This window comes from the organism of the source record quoted next, unplaced genomic scaffold (genome assembly GCF_019419815.1).
Source record: "Pyrus x bretschneideri cultivar Hongxiangsu unplaced genomic scaffold, Pyrus_bretschneideri_v1 Contig46, whole genome shotgun sequence".
NCBI lineage: Eukaryota > Viridiplantae > Streptophyta > Magnoliopsida > Rosales > Rosaceae > Pyrus > Pyrus x bretschneideri.
The window spans coordinates 1275558-1291382 of record NW_025999783.1 but is presented as its reverse complement, the minus strand read 5'-3'; the positions used below and the strand labels follow the sequence as shown (position 1 = coordinate 1291382).

General features: G+C 36.2%; 1 protein-coding gene across 1 annotated transcript; it reads right to left on the bottom strand.

Moving 5' to 3' along the window:
- Positions 1-12717: 12717 nt before the first annotated feature.
- LOC103939528 (auxin-responsive protein SAUR50-like) lies at positions 12718-13215 on the bottom strand. The gene has a single exon (XM_009343468.2). It carries the CDS (start codon positions 13213-13215, stop codon positions 12718-12720), a length of 498 nt encoding a protein of 165 aa, XP_009341743.2.
- Positions 13216-15825: the final 2610 nt, after the last annotated feature.

Below are 15825 nucleotides of genomic sequence, written 5' to 3'. Positions count from 1 at the left end.
CATAATCTTTACTCTCTCGCATATCCTTCTTCCCGTTTTCTCCCAGAAGGAATCAACGCAGCCAACCTCTACCCATCAACTATCGCTGCCTACCTGCAAGGTATGTATATCTCTCATATCTCAAATCCTTTCTTTTAATTGAATTTTTTTTAGATTGTTTTTATTTTTCTGTGTTTGTATATTTTATTTTCGGGTTACTGTGTTCTGGGTGTTTATCAATTGAATTGCTCCAACTAATTCAGGGTTGTAAATTTGGATTCCAAATAGGTTTTCAATGCAAATTTCGTTTTTGTCTTTTGGGGTTTTGATTCCAGGAAGATCCTGAAAGCATAGCAGGGTAACCCTCTTATTTTCATTTCTTCTTCATCAACAGTCTAATTTGATTTGATTATATCTACTTATGATTGATGTGGTCAATTTATTGTGTTGCAGATTAACTTGAACTCTCATATAATGAGGTTTTCTTGGCGTTAAATGTATGAATGTTTTTGTAATGTTGAATTTTCTGTGCGGTAATTGAACCTAGTTTGTAAAAATTTCAAAACTAAAACTGAAGTAGTTTAAGCTTCTTCTGATTTGTAGCCAAAAAGGCTAATGTTTTCTGGTAAGTTCTTTGAATCCTACATCTGGGAGTCTTTTTTTTTTTTTTTTTTTTTTTTGGCAAAGATGTGTTTTTTGTTTTCTTCATTTCTGTATCTCATCATTTTCCTACTTTCTACTTGTTTCCTCGGAAAAATAATTAAAAAGCAAGGAAACCTAGAAATTGAGCATAATTTTATTTTAATTTTTCTGATTTAAAGAGGAAAAAGTTGGTTCTTTCATTACATGCATGATTGGGTGGTATTATTTTATTAAAGATCGCATTTTTATTGATGGGTTATCAGGTCATAGGCTACAAAGCTTCGAATTCAAGGCAGTACCCTTCGTAGAGGCAGTCAGAGCATCTTGGCGGGCTGTGGATAATGGGTTCTCCATCATGGATTCTGTTGTTGAGGATTGCCTGACTTGCGAGGAGCTCAGATGTGATGGTACAGGTACAGTTAGTTCTTGGATTGTGGGATTTTGTTGATTTTATCTTCGTATAAGAACAATGTTACTAGGAAATTGATGTTTGCATTATCTATATGAATTGATTGGTTGGTTAGCATTTGTGTGCATTGGAATTACACATTAAGCAGGGAAGAAGATAATTTTTTTGAGTCGAAGGTTCATGGTACAGAAGATGAAGATGGCAAAAAAATTGTTGCTTCTCGGCTTCGCCACGAAATTTATGATATAAAGGAATTAATGAATTACCAACCGTGGTCTAATTGTTAGGATCTTAGTTCTTGGTGTGCTTGAAAAATCAGGACAAATAGTTTCTTACCAATGGCAATCGTAGTATGTAGCTTATTTCAGTATCATTTCTTATGGGAGTGGAAACCTCAAATGATATTAGAATGTACGTAAGAATTGAGTTTTTAAATTGTATGATCCTAATGAATTGAGCTTTTAAAGGATGTAATCATAACCAAAAGTAAGTTTTGTTTTCTTTGTATGCTAAAACTTTCTCTTGAATTATGTAATTGATTTTGTTGTTTCTCATTTGGAATGTTGATGGGTTTGATAGCTACTATAAGAAATAATAATATATGATGTTATTGGAACAATTGGGCTTAGTGGGAGTTCAGATGAGAACGGAGAAACTACATTCGATGCTCTGGTCATGGATGGCGTAAGTAGCATTCACGTCACGCATGTGATCAACAAGAAGCAGGTAAGCATCATCCTCTTCCTTCTTTTGCTATGATTGGTTGTATAAAGAATTGAGAAAAAAAATTGAAGACAATTCTGTATTTTTGAGTTCACTTAAGAGTTGAATCCTTCGTTGGTTTATTTGTATTATGTGCTCCACTGAAAGCAATGGACACACTATGGAATTGATGTTCCCTTTAATATCCATATAGATAAGGAATTGTTCCTTTTATTAGCAATTATATGAAGTAGGCATATTATGGAATACAAGTTCTACATTCATTTAGTAAATATTGAGTTTATTTTTATCGAATAGTGACATTTGATTCAGGTTTAAGCTTCTTAGATGTTTGTATTTTGAAAATTGATTTCACTGGTCTTTTAGGATTTTTTTTTTCTTTTTTGCTTACATAATTATGTGCTGCTTCAGGGACACCTATTGTAGTGGGCACATCTTATGAGACTCAGAATGACGACTGCTCCTTCTTCTTCCAGATGATCCCCTGCTTAATGGTCGTGAGTTTGAAAATCTTTGGTAATGATTTCAAAACAAAGGAAATATTTGTTGTTAGTTTCCATACACAATTAATGAAGGTTTGTTGTACTTTTTTTTCCTTTGTTGGATATGTTCTAATGCTACGTTTTCTATTGTACAATTGATGGATTGTTCTCTTATCACTCAAAATTTTCAATTTGAATATCAGATGGGTTGGAAAGCTCATTTTCACAATTTTGTAAATAGATTAATTTTCTATGACACAATCTTCCATATCTTTCAAACATAATCTTCCATACAATTTTCAATCTCACATCAGTGCATGGGTTGAAGTTTGTGACAACCCGTCTCTAATTTTACGTTTTTATTAATTTTAAAAGCATGAATTTACGAAAATGCCCTAGAGGTAAGGACTTTGACTTCCATTGACCAGGGGTTTGAGAGATGTGGGACTTATTTTTTTAGCGTATCCTCGTAGTACTTGTTGGTCCGAACGCATAGGTGAAAGCCGTTTGTGAGTCTGGATTATAACGGTATAGTTATGGACGTTTGAAAATGGTTATTTAAAGTTTAGTTATAAATTATTTGAATTCCCACCTTGTGGGAAGGTGGCCCAATCAGATTTGTGTTAGTAAAAATGACTAATTAGATAAAGGAGCGAGTGACCAATCATAATGGAAGGAAAAAAAAAAAAAAGGGCAGCAGCCAATCAGAGAATGGGAGAGAAGCTCCCAGCTTCTCCTTCCCGTGCATAACCCAAAACCACCTTCGCAACCTTCCATTTTCTAAGGCCAATTTCGGCGAACTTCAATGGAGTTTTTCGACGCCACCACCACCATCTTGAAGCTCTCATTCCCCTCTACGAAACCCAACCAAGAACCACCTTTATAAACCACCACGTGTAGCGGGGCGAAGCCACTAAATCCGACGCGTTAAAACCATGTCCGGTCACTCTTTTCAATTTTCCGGCGAATCCGCAAAACAATGGCCAATGCCACCACTTGGGCTTTGTAGCCCATCATCCTAGGAGAAAATCTTAACCAACCTTGACCCCGTTGGACCACCGTAGACGACAAATCGACGCTGGGAAGCTTTAAGCACCCGCTGGCTTTGTGGGCAAAATTGCCCATCTTTTGTCCACTTTTGGATTTCGTGGCAGGTATGAAAGTTGTTCCTCTCTTTGAGATCTTCATTTCTGTGAAATTTGAGAATTTTTAGAAATAGTGGAATTTTCCAGCGAACCGCGGCGGCTCGTGGGTCGAGACTCCATCTGACCTTTCGAGGCTAATTTTGAAGCCCCGATTCCATATTTGACATCCATTTAGTGAATTTATGATGTTTAATATAGTTTCATAGTTGACCACCTAGTTGGCCATTAAGAGGTCTTTGTATGAATTGACAATCCAGCCGTTGGATTGTCACCAAATTTTAATACATTATGGTATGTAATATTTGAGGATATTAGAAACTTACAGATTGGAAATCTGACGTACAAATCTTTCCAAATTGGATTTGTAAGCTCGTAAAATAAAACGTTGACTGCCACTTGAATTGGCAATTGGTGGAGATCCAACCGTTGAATCATAATGAAACTTTAGTACTATGTTCTAGAAGTATAATGTGGATCTTTAGAAGTTTAGGATCGGAAATCCAAGATGCGGATCTTTCGGATTGAGTTACGTAGGGTTGTGGACCTTACCGTTGATCTTTGACTGAAGGTTGACTTTTGGTCAATGGATCTCAAATCATTTTATAACGTCATTGGGATGTGTTTTATGTAAATTACGAGTTCTATGGATAAGAGTTCTTAGACGTGACTGAATAATTGTTCTAGGTGAGGATCGTTCGTGACGTCTCGATATTCGTGCTTAGGAGTTGTAGCGTAGACCTAAGGTGAGTGGGTCTTTTCCCTTCTATCGTGTGTGTGTGTGTGTGTGTGTGTGTATGTAAGATTGACATCTCCACAAACTTTTATAAATTGAATATTTCATATGATTTCTGTGAATGCTTTGGAGGACTAGTACAAACTACGAATGACTTGATCCCTGTTTAGAGTACATAGGCAGTCTAACGAGACGTTAGATGCAGCCATATAATAAATGAGACTAAATAATTGAGACAATAGCCTTGTTTGGGAAATTGAGCAACGTGAGGGACATTGGTGGAAAATGTGAGATTTAACCCTATGATTTGGTGGTTAAATGTTGGTCATAAATCAATGTGTGAAGAATCAAGAAATTGAAGTAAGGAAACGTAAGTAATGATAGTTAATTAAACTAGTGTCTAGTTGGGATTATCACCTATAATTATTCCCGAAAATAAATAGTTTGGAAGTGGGGCATTACAGATTATGCTTTTCACGCCATGTTATATTTATATATTTGGAAACACTACGTTATGGTTGAGTTTTAGATTGCATCATGATATATCCATATGTATATTATCTGCACATAATTACTATAAATGCTTTAAAGTGCGAAAAGGAACACAGGATGCACAGGTAAGTTCAGGTGAGTTTATAGTGTTACTCAAAATGATCAAGTTATAGAATGACTATATTTATGTTCTAGGCAACTCCGACATTGTCGTACAGGTTGCAATCATAGGCAACTCCGACACTGTCATACAGGTTGCCCATGAGTTGTACATGTTATGTTGACATGCATTAAGAGCTCATAAACCTGCACCCCGGTGTTAGTGCTCCTGCCCGTGGCCAGGGCATAGTCCTTCACGTGATGTTCATCTCCTGCACCTTACCGTCACCTTGGATCCAAGGTAGGTGCACAGTCCTGTCGTATAGACCACAATAGGTGGTTCCGACTCGTAGGTGACCCGCGATTATTCGCACAGTCTTCACGTGATCGTAGGACTTGAGCGTATTTATTTACACCCAGTCCTGTCGTACAGACCACTTTAGGTGGTTTCGACTTGTGTGCAGGTATACTTATTGAGCTATTGATAAGTCATATAGGTCACTATAGGTGACTTCGACTTATGTGCTAGCATTGATTGATGAGATATGGATAAGTCGTACAGGTCACTATAGTTGACTCCGACTTATGTGCTAGCATTGGTTGCTGAGATATAGATAAGTCATACAGGTCACTATAGGTGACTCCAACTTATATGCTAGCATTGGTTGATGAGATATAGGTGCAGTCATACAGGGCACCATAGGTGATTCCGACTTGCGTGCTAGAATGGGTTATTAAGCACATGATTATTTATATTGCTAATGAGATGCTGAATAGTGGTATATTTCTGGATTTACTGTTAGTATACATTTGATTTCATACTTCTACATAGTATAATTTTCTGGAAATTATACAGGTGTTACGGCAAGGGGCTACTGCCTTTGGTAATTGAAATTGGTTTGAAAAGTTTCGTTTCACTCACTCACATTTTCTATTTTTGCACCCCTCCAGGTTCTAGCAGCAAAGTTCTGTATCAACGAGGATCAGTGGCACTTTTCAGTACAGATGTTTTCTTATGATGGTATAATCATTATCTTACCTTACTGTACTATACCTATACTCTGTATCACTCGTGAAATGGGTCCAAACTCGCTCACCGCGCACTCATGTACTTAAGCACTTTTAGATTTTAATTTATTCACATTTTATACATTATCACACTTTATGGCTTCGTCACCTTCCAGGTGTCGGTCAACACGGCTCGATTCGGGGTCCTAGTAGACATTCCGGGTCGGGGTGTGTCAATGTTTCTAGTGATTACTATAAATACCATTATAATATTGAAGATTTTGAATTTTCACAACAATTATATGCACTTAAGTCTAAATACCATTATAATATTAAAGATTTTAAATTTTCACAGCAATTATATGCACTAAAGCCTAAACCAACACACCCCCCCCTCCCTATGTGGTCAAACTTTGTTTGGTAGTTTTAATTAGTTTTGAAGGGTTATGTTGGTTGAGGACCACATGATCATCTATTGGTTAACGGTGTTAGTCTTTAAGGTTGATTTGGAAAGTATTTTTAAATAATTAAAAAAATATTAGAAAAATATTTTTGAGTATCAAAAGGAAGCACTTCAAGTGCTTTTACATTATTAACTTGCATTTAACTAAGGATTGTTCAAAGAAATATTTTCTCTAAAAGTGTTTTTAGTCGCCACTTAGTACTATAGTCTAGTGGTGTTCATCTTCACATGTAAGTGAGAGGTCCTAAGTTAGATTTTCGCAAAAGGTGAATTTGAACTACATTATTGCTGACTTATTGTGAGGTTAAGTCCATCTCTCTCTCCTTTAGTGTCAAGGATTAAAATATCAGCCGTGCAGATAATATCGGGCCTCCAATTTACTGATATTTCGGGGGATATATTGTTATCGTTTTAGGTATCAGGAAAAAATCAACAAAAATGACAGATATAGGCATTGAAACACATAATTTTGGTCTAAAACTTTCATAGATGTTATGTACATTATCAATGAATGTATTGAACAAATAAAACTCAAAATTTACTAATAATAAGATACACATATGATGAAATATAAGTGGTATGTAATGCGCGTTAGCAAAAAGTTTTCTAATAAAATGTTTATTAGAATGAATAAACCATGCATAAATTCATAGTTTGTTTAAACATTAGATTACAATTTAGATAAGTGTCCAACTACATAAATGAAGAGCTATTATGAGGTTCAAACAAAGAGGAACAACCATCTAGATTCATACAATAGTCATACCAAGTCATGTAACCCGAGCAGTTTGTAAGCCATGTTTGAACATGGTGCACATATGTCTTTCTTGAGCTCCCTACTATCCTCCCATACATGGGATACTTAGGATTAACCCAACTAGTAGGTCCATAGTCTGTTTCATCATCTTGAGCTCCATAACTAGTTCCATTATAATCAGACATGACATACCCATAGCCATCATAAGATTCATTTGAGTTAGTACTAGGTCTAGTTTCTATGCTCATAGATCCAAAACTGATCGCCATTTCATCTTCAGATGGATTGATTGGTTGGCTTCTTTTCCCTGAGTATTGCTTCCCAATTGCGCCAATGCCTGGTCCAGCTTCTTTGCATCCATGATCCTCATCTTGGGTGGCATGAGTAAAATCAGCCTCGATAGTAAATGGCCTATATTGTCTTCTTTCTTCATTACCTCCTGATCCAACATTACTTCATCCATCATTATTTGACGAATTGGATGAACTTTCCTTTTTACTAGTACTAGCATCGTCTCTCAAGGGACGTCTTTGACCTTGCCGAGTGCCAATCATATCCCTTTCAAATGATGAAGTATCTCCACTCCTAACATCTTCGGATATGACTCTATCAACATCAACTCCTTCTTGGGCAGCATGTTGTGCTATAACGGCATCAGTGTTGCCTTGTTCATCATCCAAGTGAGCTGTCATAATCCATTGTTGAATTGGATTATTATCATCATCAGATGGTTGCCTTGCAATGTCAAGAAGGTCTATGTAGTCATTTTCTGCAACCTTGTTCATTTCGGCCTCTTCATCACGTAGCTTAAGTTTCATATTATAATAGCAAAAAACAATCTTTTCCAACCTAGTATATGCGAGATGGTTCCTTTGTTTCGTGTGAATAAGAGCAAATGTACTCCAATTTCGCTCACATGCCAATGATGATGTTGTCTGTGACAATATACGCATAGCAATTTTTTGCAAGTTCGGTGCAGAATCACCATGAAGATTCCACCATTTTGTTGGGGGGATCGATTTTCTTGATTTGACGGTCATCTCAGTGTGAAATGTCTTTCTATAGTCTCTAAAATTTATCACCTGGATTCACAATGTTTTGTGTTCAGTATGCATAAAACTAAACTTAATGAGGAAGACATTGTTTTGTGTTCACTTACCTTGGCCCCAAATGCTTGCAAACCTCTATCTCCAGTTGGATTCAACCTCTCAAATATGCGTTAGAGTCCTGAAAGTAACTCTTTATTATGGCCAACCCCTGTTTCATATTGATATCTAGGGTTCAAGTAGTGGGCTACAAATATGAAGATTAGTTAATGCCTGTTGTATAAATTTAAAAATTGATGCACGTTTTTACTAAGAGATTAAAACATACCAGCTTGATGTAATGGACGAGATAATGTGACATCCCATCTCCGATTGATGATTTTGATAATCCATTTTTTTTCCCTTCAACTTAGAAATCTTCTCTTTCATTATGTGAAACATATTATATAAGATAGGCATTGTAGGAACTACCTCTGTGTCAACAATTCGCAGGATGCTATACAAAGGCTCATAGATGGATTGTACTCATTCCATAGCATCCCAGAATCTATGATCAAGGCCTCAACTTTCAATTCTCTTCCCTTCTTCTGATTCACTGAATCGACTATTATACCATTCCTCACTTGTAAAAAGTTGCCTCAGCCTAGGTTTCTTATTTAAGATGTTATTGATGGTGATGTAGTTTGTCGCAAACCAAGTTGCACCAGGTCGACCAAATCTCCTTGACAGAAGATCCTCATTTGAGCCAATAGCCAACCATGATTGTAAATGTAGTTGGTTAATTTCCTAGCTTTATTTATAACATTAGCCACCGACTCTTGCTTCCCAATATCTTCAAATATTAGATCAATGCAATGTGTAGCACAAGGAGTCCAATAAATAGGATACCGCTCCATCATTATTTCTCTAGCCTTAACGAAGGCTGAACCATTGTCGGTGACAATATGAACAACATTCGACGGACCAACCTCTTTTATGACATCCTTCAACAATTTGGCGATGTACTTTGCATCCTTGGTTTTATTTGAAGCATCCACTGATTTCAAAAAAATTGTTTTCCCATTTGAGTAGACCATGAAATTTATTATGGACAACCTCATCAAGCCAGTCCATCCATCACTCATGATGGTGCATCCATACACGCCCCAATCTTTCTTTACCTTTTCCACATAGGCTTGCATGTCTGTGTGTTCCATATCTAAGTATTTATGCTTTATTTCATACGGCGATGGTGTGGCTACGCCTTGACCTAATATAATTGAACTCATATTAGCAATTGGTGTGTTTAGAATATTTAAGTTCAAGAAAGGAAAGTCATAAGGAATAAAGCAAAACTTGCTTGTTGGGCTGCAGCAATCGTGTTCTTGAAACGAGGGGAACTTGCTTTTTGAGGAGCCACATTCTCAAGTATGAAGAATTTGCTACAGTATCTTCCAAGTACCTCTGCTGAGTTTCTAATCATGCCTTTGATTGTTCTCTATTTACTCTAGTGTTCTTGTGTGGCATTGGTACCGGAGGAGATTGGAGTGGGTCTCGAAGGCTTTGAGTGCGACAGTATTGCAGTTGACTACTACCACTTGCTCCCCTTGCAAATCGTTTGCTTCCCATTCCTTAAACTCCTCCTTGTCTAAACCATTCTTCTTCCTTCGACGCTTTAATGGCAGCAAGGTAATCTTCTTTCTCCGCAGGGTGCATGTCTGGAGGATATGCATATCCATCCTCATCATCATCATCATCAACAAGATTGCTACTTTTATTGCCTATGTATCCCCCTCTTGTTATAGATCTTATGTTTTCTTCAATAGATTTCTTATGTTGTTTGCTAGACTCTTTATCCTTTATCCATGTAATTACCTCATTCTTAATATCTGGTGGTACTTCTTTACACTTTTATGTGGATCAAATCCGGCCAAATGATACTTTAACTGTGTAATTCCACCACTTTGAAATATGGATTCACAAAACGTGCATATTGTGCCATATTTATTGCCTTCTATTGGAAGAGCATATTTCCATGCCACATCAAGACCACCAGGCACACTAGCTCCACTCGGTCTACTACTACTTGCCATTTTTAATCTATCACACTTAAATATATTAAATTAACTTACAATATCAAATCTATCACAAAAATAATACAGACCATGAGGGAGAGCCACATACCTAAAACAGCAGTCAAAGAGAACTTGCAAACAAGGAAAGAAGCTCACAGATTAAATAAAAATTGAAAAGCTCACAGAGAAAGAAGAGAAGTGAAGATTTGGTGCCCCAAAAAAAGTAAAATAGCCTCTGATTTAAAGAGGGCTTCTCTCATGATAACAATGGGAAGTTTTGGGGGTTGGGGGACAATGGTATATGGCCTTTGCAGACTTTATTTTATGGATTCCATTTGGATGATTTTCTGGCTTTGATGGAAATAAAGGTAGTCAGATTTTTTTGTAGGTATATGGGCAGTGCATTGCATATTGCCAATTGCCTGACTTTAAAAAGTGAAAAAGAAACAACCAAAAAACAAAACAAATATTAAATGATAAAGAGTTTGACAAGAAGCTCAGACACATGTGCATCATTTTCTTGCGGGTATTAAAGATATATTTGACCAGAAATTTAATATTTGGATTTGTGTATTTCTTTCTCTTCAGATAAGACACGTATTTCCTCTCAATTCATTGTGCATAGATTCTTTATAGTAATAATTAATGGATACTTCAAAAAATCTTTTGAATTGGATATTGCCAAAAGCCTTCACACATATCTAATCCCTACCCACATACCTCCAAAAAATCTTTTGGGTTTCAATTTGTTTCAAAACTTTTGAATTTTTTTGGGTTTTGTTATAGGTATCGGGAAATATCGAGAATATCGGCAAAATATCAAAGATATCGCACTTATCGGGGATATATCGTCGATATAGGGGAAGATATGACCTTACCCCCCAGTATCGGTATCGACAGTTGAAAATATCGATATATCGGCCGATATTTCAATCCTTGCTTGATGCAGATAATATTGTTTCTTAAAAAAAAAAAAGTTTTTAGTAATTTAAAAGTACTTTTCAAACGAGCCCTTAGGTTTTTTAGAGAAAGTTTATGACTTCAAATTTTAAAAATAACTACTGATAACAATAATTAAGAAAATGAGATTGTTTACTAGGCCAACTTGTATCATGTGATTTGTAGTTGCAGTGTAACTTTTCATCTAAACTACTAAAGTGCTATTTAATAATTATTTCGTTTTTTTATTTTTTATTTTTTAAATTAAAGATTAAAAGGTGAAAACTACTCCAAAATTTGGCTTTCAATTTTAAGTTTTTTGTTTTCAGTTTTCAAAATGGCTTCCAAACAGTCTAAAGAGAACATCTTTTTGTCCACCGTTGTTCATACTTCCTCTAGTTCGAACTCAGCTTAAATAGAAAAGTAAACCGTTCTTTATATTTTCTTTGGTCTTTCTAATATTATCATTATTCTAAACAACTTAGCTACGTCATAACAAGTAATTTCATTATGTGTTTTGAGGTAGGGGAGTGGGCAGGATAATATACAATCGTTGGAAGATGGTTTGAAATTTTGCTTTTTCTAATTTTCTAAATAGTCGAAAAACTATCTTTAGAATTTAATCTCGACTTCTAATTTTCTGGTAAAACTCTGATTTACTTAAATTTCTAATACAATGATGGTTGTCGCACTTTTCTGTTTTACTTTTATATATGCCCTTGTTTTATGTTTATGTTCCAAAGAAATTTATTTTAATTATATTCTAGTTGAAGTTCTAACACAGTGACGAATTTTGCACTCTTCTGTTTTACTTTTGTATCTGCCCTTGTTTTAGGGGCCATGTTTGATAGAAGTTATGTTTAACTGAATTTCGCATTTCATGCCCAATTTAATTTTGTTGAAGGTTTTTTCTTACAAGAGAATATTATGGTGAATCACCAAATTTTACGCCGAGTCCTCATGACCAATTTGATTAAACCTTATCCCTATTCAACTGGAGATTCTTGTGATAAGAAACCTGAATAATTATTTATTTTTATATCCAACTGGAGATTATTCTGATGAGAAATAGTAATTATTTTTACAAGTGAGATAGTTCCAATGGGATTATTGATTATTATATAATTTAGACTATATAATATTTTTCAGAATCCTTCCACAACAAGCTGCTATGAACTTTACATGTCGATCTACATCCCATTTTAATGAATTTAATTTAGGAAGAGAAGTTCACTCCAAACATGAATCATGATAAACTACACTCTTTAATTTACTAACTTGAGGCCGGATTGAAAGCAATTGAATTGAGTCGAATGCCAAATCATTGTAACTTTTACGTTTAGATTAGAATATTGCTCGGACTAAACATAACTTCTAAGATTTCATCATCATCTTCATCAACTAGCACCATCACTGAAACAACTTGATGCCTTATCAACCAACACCATCATTCAAACAACTTGATGCATGAAAAAAGACAAGAAATCCTAAAAAAGTTGACGAGTTCAACAACTACATCTCATTGAAATCCCATCAAACCAGGGCTTTCAAGGATGTCATTGAAACAAAAATCCCTAACAAAAAAAATTAAAAAATAAAAAAAAAACAATCAAAACACATCGCATTGGCATCCCTACCAATCTCCATTTACAATTCTCCTAATCACTAAAAAACCTTTTCCCAAAAAAACCAAAGGCATTAGAGACATTTAGATTTAGTTCTAATGAGATCTAGAAAAAAACTTTACTATCTCTGCAGGAGAGGAGTGAAGGCATGGCAACCCGAATTCTTCGCACCAGCATTCCTCGCCGAGTCCTTGCACGAATCAACAAAACCTACTTCAGATACCACCTTCAACAACTCGTCCAATCCCAACCGTCCAAACCTACTCTCATCTTTCTCCAGAAACCGCAACATCTCCTTGAAAAACACAACCTCGCAAGGCAAGACCAACCCTCCATTGCTCTGGAATCCCAACTCCTCCTCGGCCTTCTTCAGCAATCCGACGAAGACTGGGAGGTTCACGAATCGGGCAGGGATCACAAACCGGATTCTTTCCGGCCCTACGTAGACCGCCAAGAAACCGGAGGGAATGCGCCGGTTTAATCCGAGAGGAGGGAGGGCGATGGAGTTGTCGTAGGAGACGACAGAGCGACGGAGGCTCATGAACTTCCAGCGCATCACGAGCTGCTTGAGGCGCACTATTTGACGGATCTTCTCGACCTTCTTCATGGCAGTTGCCATTGTCGCAGAGCGTAGGAGAGAGCGGGACAGACGAAGGCTTGGATGGATTTGGGAGAGACAGGAAGTGGAAATTAATACAATCAGTTTTTAAGTGGAAATGGAGTCTGTGAATTGGAAATTGACTAATTTTCCCTTTTCAATTATCTTTATCGATTTGATTAATAGCTAAATATTTAATAGCTTCGGACTTTAAATTCCACTGGCTAAATATTTAATTTTCTTTTAAATGCTTTTACTTTTGATTGTTTTTTATGACGTGTGTTGTTCTTTAGCATGTGCGGAAATTTTTAAAGCCCAATGGACTATGATTTGGTTAGTTGTTTATGAAACAAATTTCATTTTTTGTAATGGCTGATTATTTCATATGACAAAGTCTAAATGGACAAGGATGCTTACTTACAATAAGCCATGAATTTTTTTTTTTTTTTTATACAAATTAGACACCACTCATGCAAACATAACATGAGCAATTGTAGTATTTACCAGCAATTAACTAGCTACAAAACTCAAAATTACCAGCAATTAACCTATCAATAGAGAAGAAAAGGCAAATCTTACACTTCATCCACCACCCAGGGCTAGGTAGAATAAAATTTCAACACCGGCAAATCAAGATATGAATTCAGAGCTGGAACCAAAGTATTGGTTTTCACACGCCTTCAATTGAAGAGTGATGATTCGCTCATCGTGTGGGTAGCAGACATAAGTGATATTGTGTAGCTTAACTCAAATCCCAAGTTTAAAATTCTATGTAAATAGTTTTCATTTTTGACTTAAGTAAAAGCTTAAAAAATAATAATAAATAAAAAAAAATCAACTATGAGTTGCCATCATTCTTGCTCCCATCACTGATGCCAACCTACCTTAATCATTGCCGCCACAACCATAGCTGACAACACCCACCATCCCTAGCGCAACCTTCATTGCCACCATCACCAACCATCATCACCATCGCTGCCAGCACCACCTATTAACACTATCAAAACTGTCACCCCCGCCACCTCCAACCACCATCAACACTGTCGTTGCCACCACTACCGACATCGCCACCTACCATCATTATTGTTGCTGCCACCTCCACCAACCATCATCATTGTTGCCACGACCATCACCATCTATTATCATCACCAACATTGCCGCCGCCACCACCCACCAACGTCATCACCATCTCCGTTGCCACCATCACTGCTTCCACTAGTACATTTTCTATCTATTATCTCTAACATATATATATCAATGACTCTAGATGCACGTTAAATTCTGTATTTAAATTTTCTTATTTCTTTTAGGTTAGCCAAACAAGAAAATTGACAAATCCTAAAATATAAATTTTCATCATTTTAATTTCCATCATTTTGTAATTTTTAGAAAACCTTGAATTTCCTCATCCAAACATAGACCTATCAATTGGATTCCACCTGCACCAAAACTTGAAGATCAATTTCAACGGGTCTATTATTAATAATGAAGCTGTTGGTGATTTTGTTATTTGTGACGAGAATCGTAACTGATTATTGTCAATGCACCTAGGGGTGAGCATAAAAACTGCTAAACCGTAAAACCGCATCGAACAGTATGAAAAAAAATCGAAAAGAACCGTGTTGATCGGAAAAGTCAACTTTGAGTCAAAAATTGAACTGGGCCGTTCAAACTGGTTTAGTTTCCGGTTTTAAATGAACAAGAATCGGCCGGAACCGAACTGAACCGTATATATTAATTATATATATACACACATGACATGGTATAATAGGTTGAAAAATTAGTTTCACCAAGTTAGCTATGTTGGAGTTCCTCTTGAACAACAAACTTCAGGGAATAACCTGTTAAAGGAGGAGTTTGGGAGTTCTCTGCCATTTCAAACAAATTGGCAGATAGTTAATAGCTTATGTGGTTTTTTTTTAATCTATAGTTGGCACGCTCCTTAGCTTATATCATTTGGGTTTATTGATACAAATAATTGCTGAAATGAGGTGCAATGCTTCTTCCATGTGTATGCCTTGGGTTTTTATGTTTTATTGACATGCTCCTTACTTTTATAATTGAGATTTTTTACATATTTTGGTTTTGCTGCTTCTTTGTTCCCACTTAATCAGTTTTACTGTTATATTTGTTCTTTGGTATCTATCTTCCAACTCAATTTCAATAATTGAGCAAGGCTACTAACAAATGTTATATTGTCTTCATTTACACTTAGAACCGTAAACCGGTAAGAACCGAACCAGAATCGGAGCAGATCGAACTGTACGATTCTAGTAATAAATTTAAGCAGAATTACACCGAACTGAATTGTTGATATTTTTCAATTCCGATTTCAGTTTAGGGATGAAACCGCACCGAATTGCACCGTGCCCACCCTAGATGCACCAAAATTTGGTGGTGCTACTCTTCTTTTCGAGAAGCTCTGCGCCCTGCAAAAAGGTAGTATACTTTGAACGTAAAGACTGGTGCCATCTTTGACAAAGTGCTTTACACCTTGGAGGTTCAAGACAATCATTCAAGACATTAAAATGATACCTTATGGATCTCCACCGACTTTATTATTTGACCTTGAGGGTACCCTTTCAACTTTTCTTTTTTACCCGTAAAAGTATTGCTAACTTAACCACTTTT

Bases quoted from the DNA above. Each gene is read 5' to 3' on its own strand.
- LOC103939528 (XM_009343468.2), bottom strand. From the start codon at position 13,215: ATGGCAACTGCCATGAAGAAGGTCGAGAAGATCCGTCAAATAGTGCGC.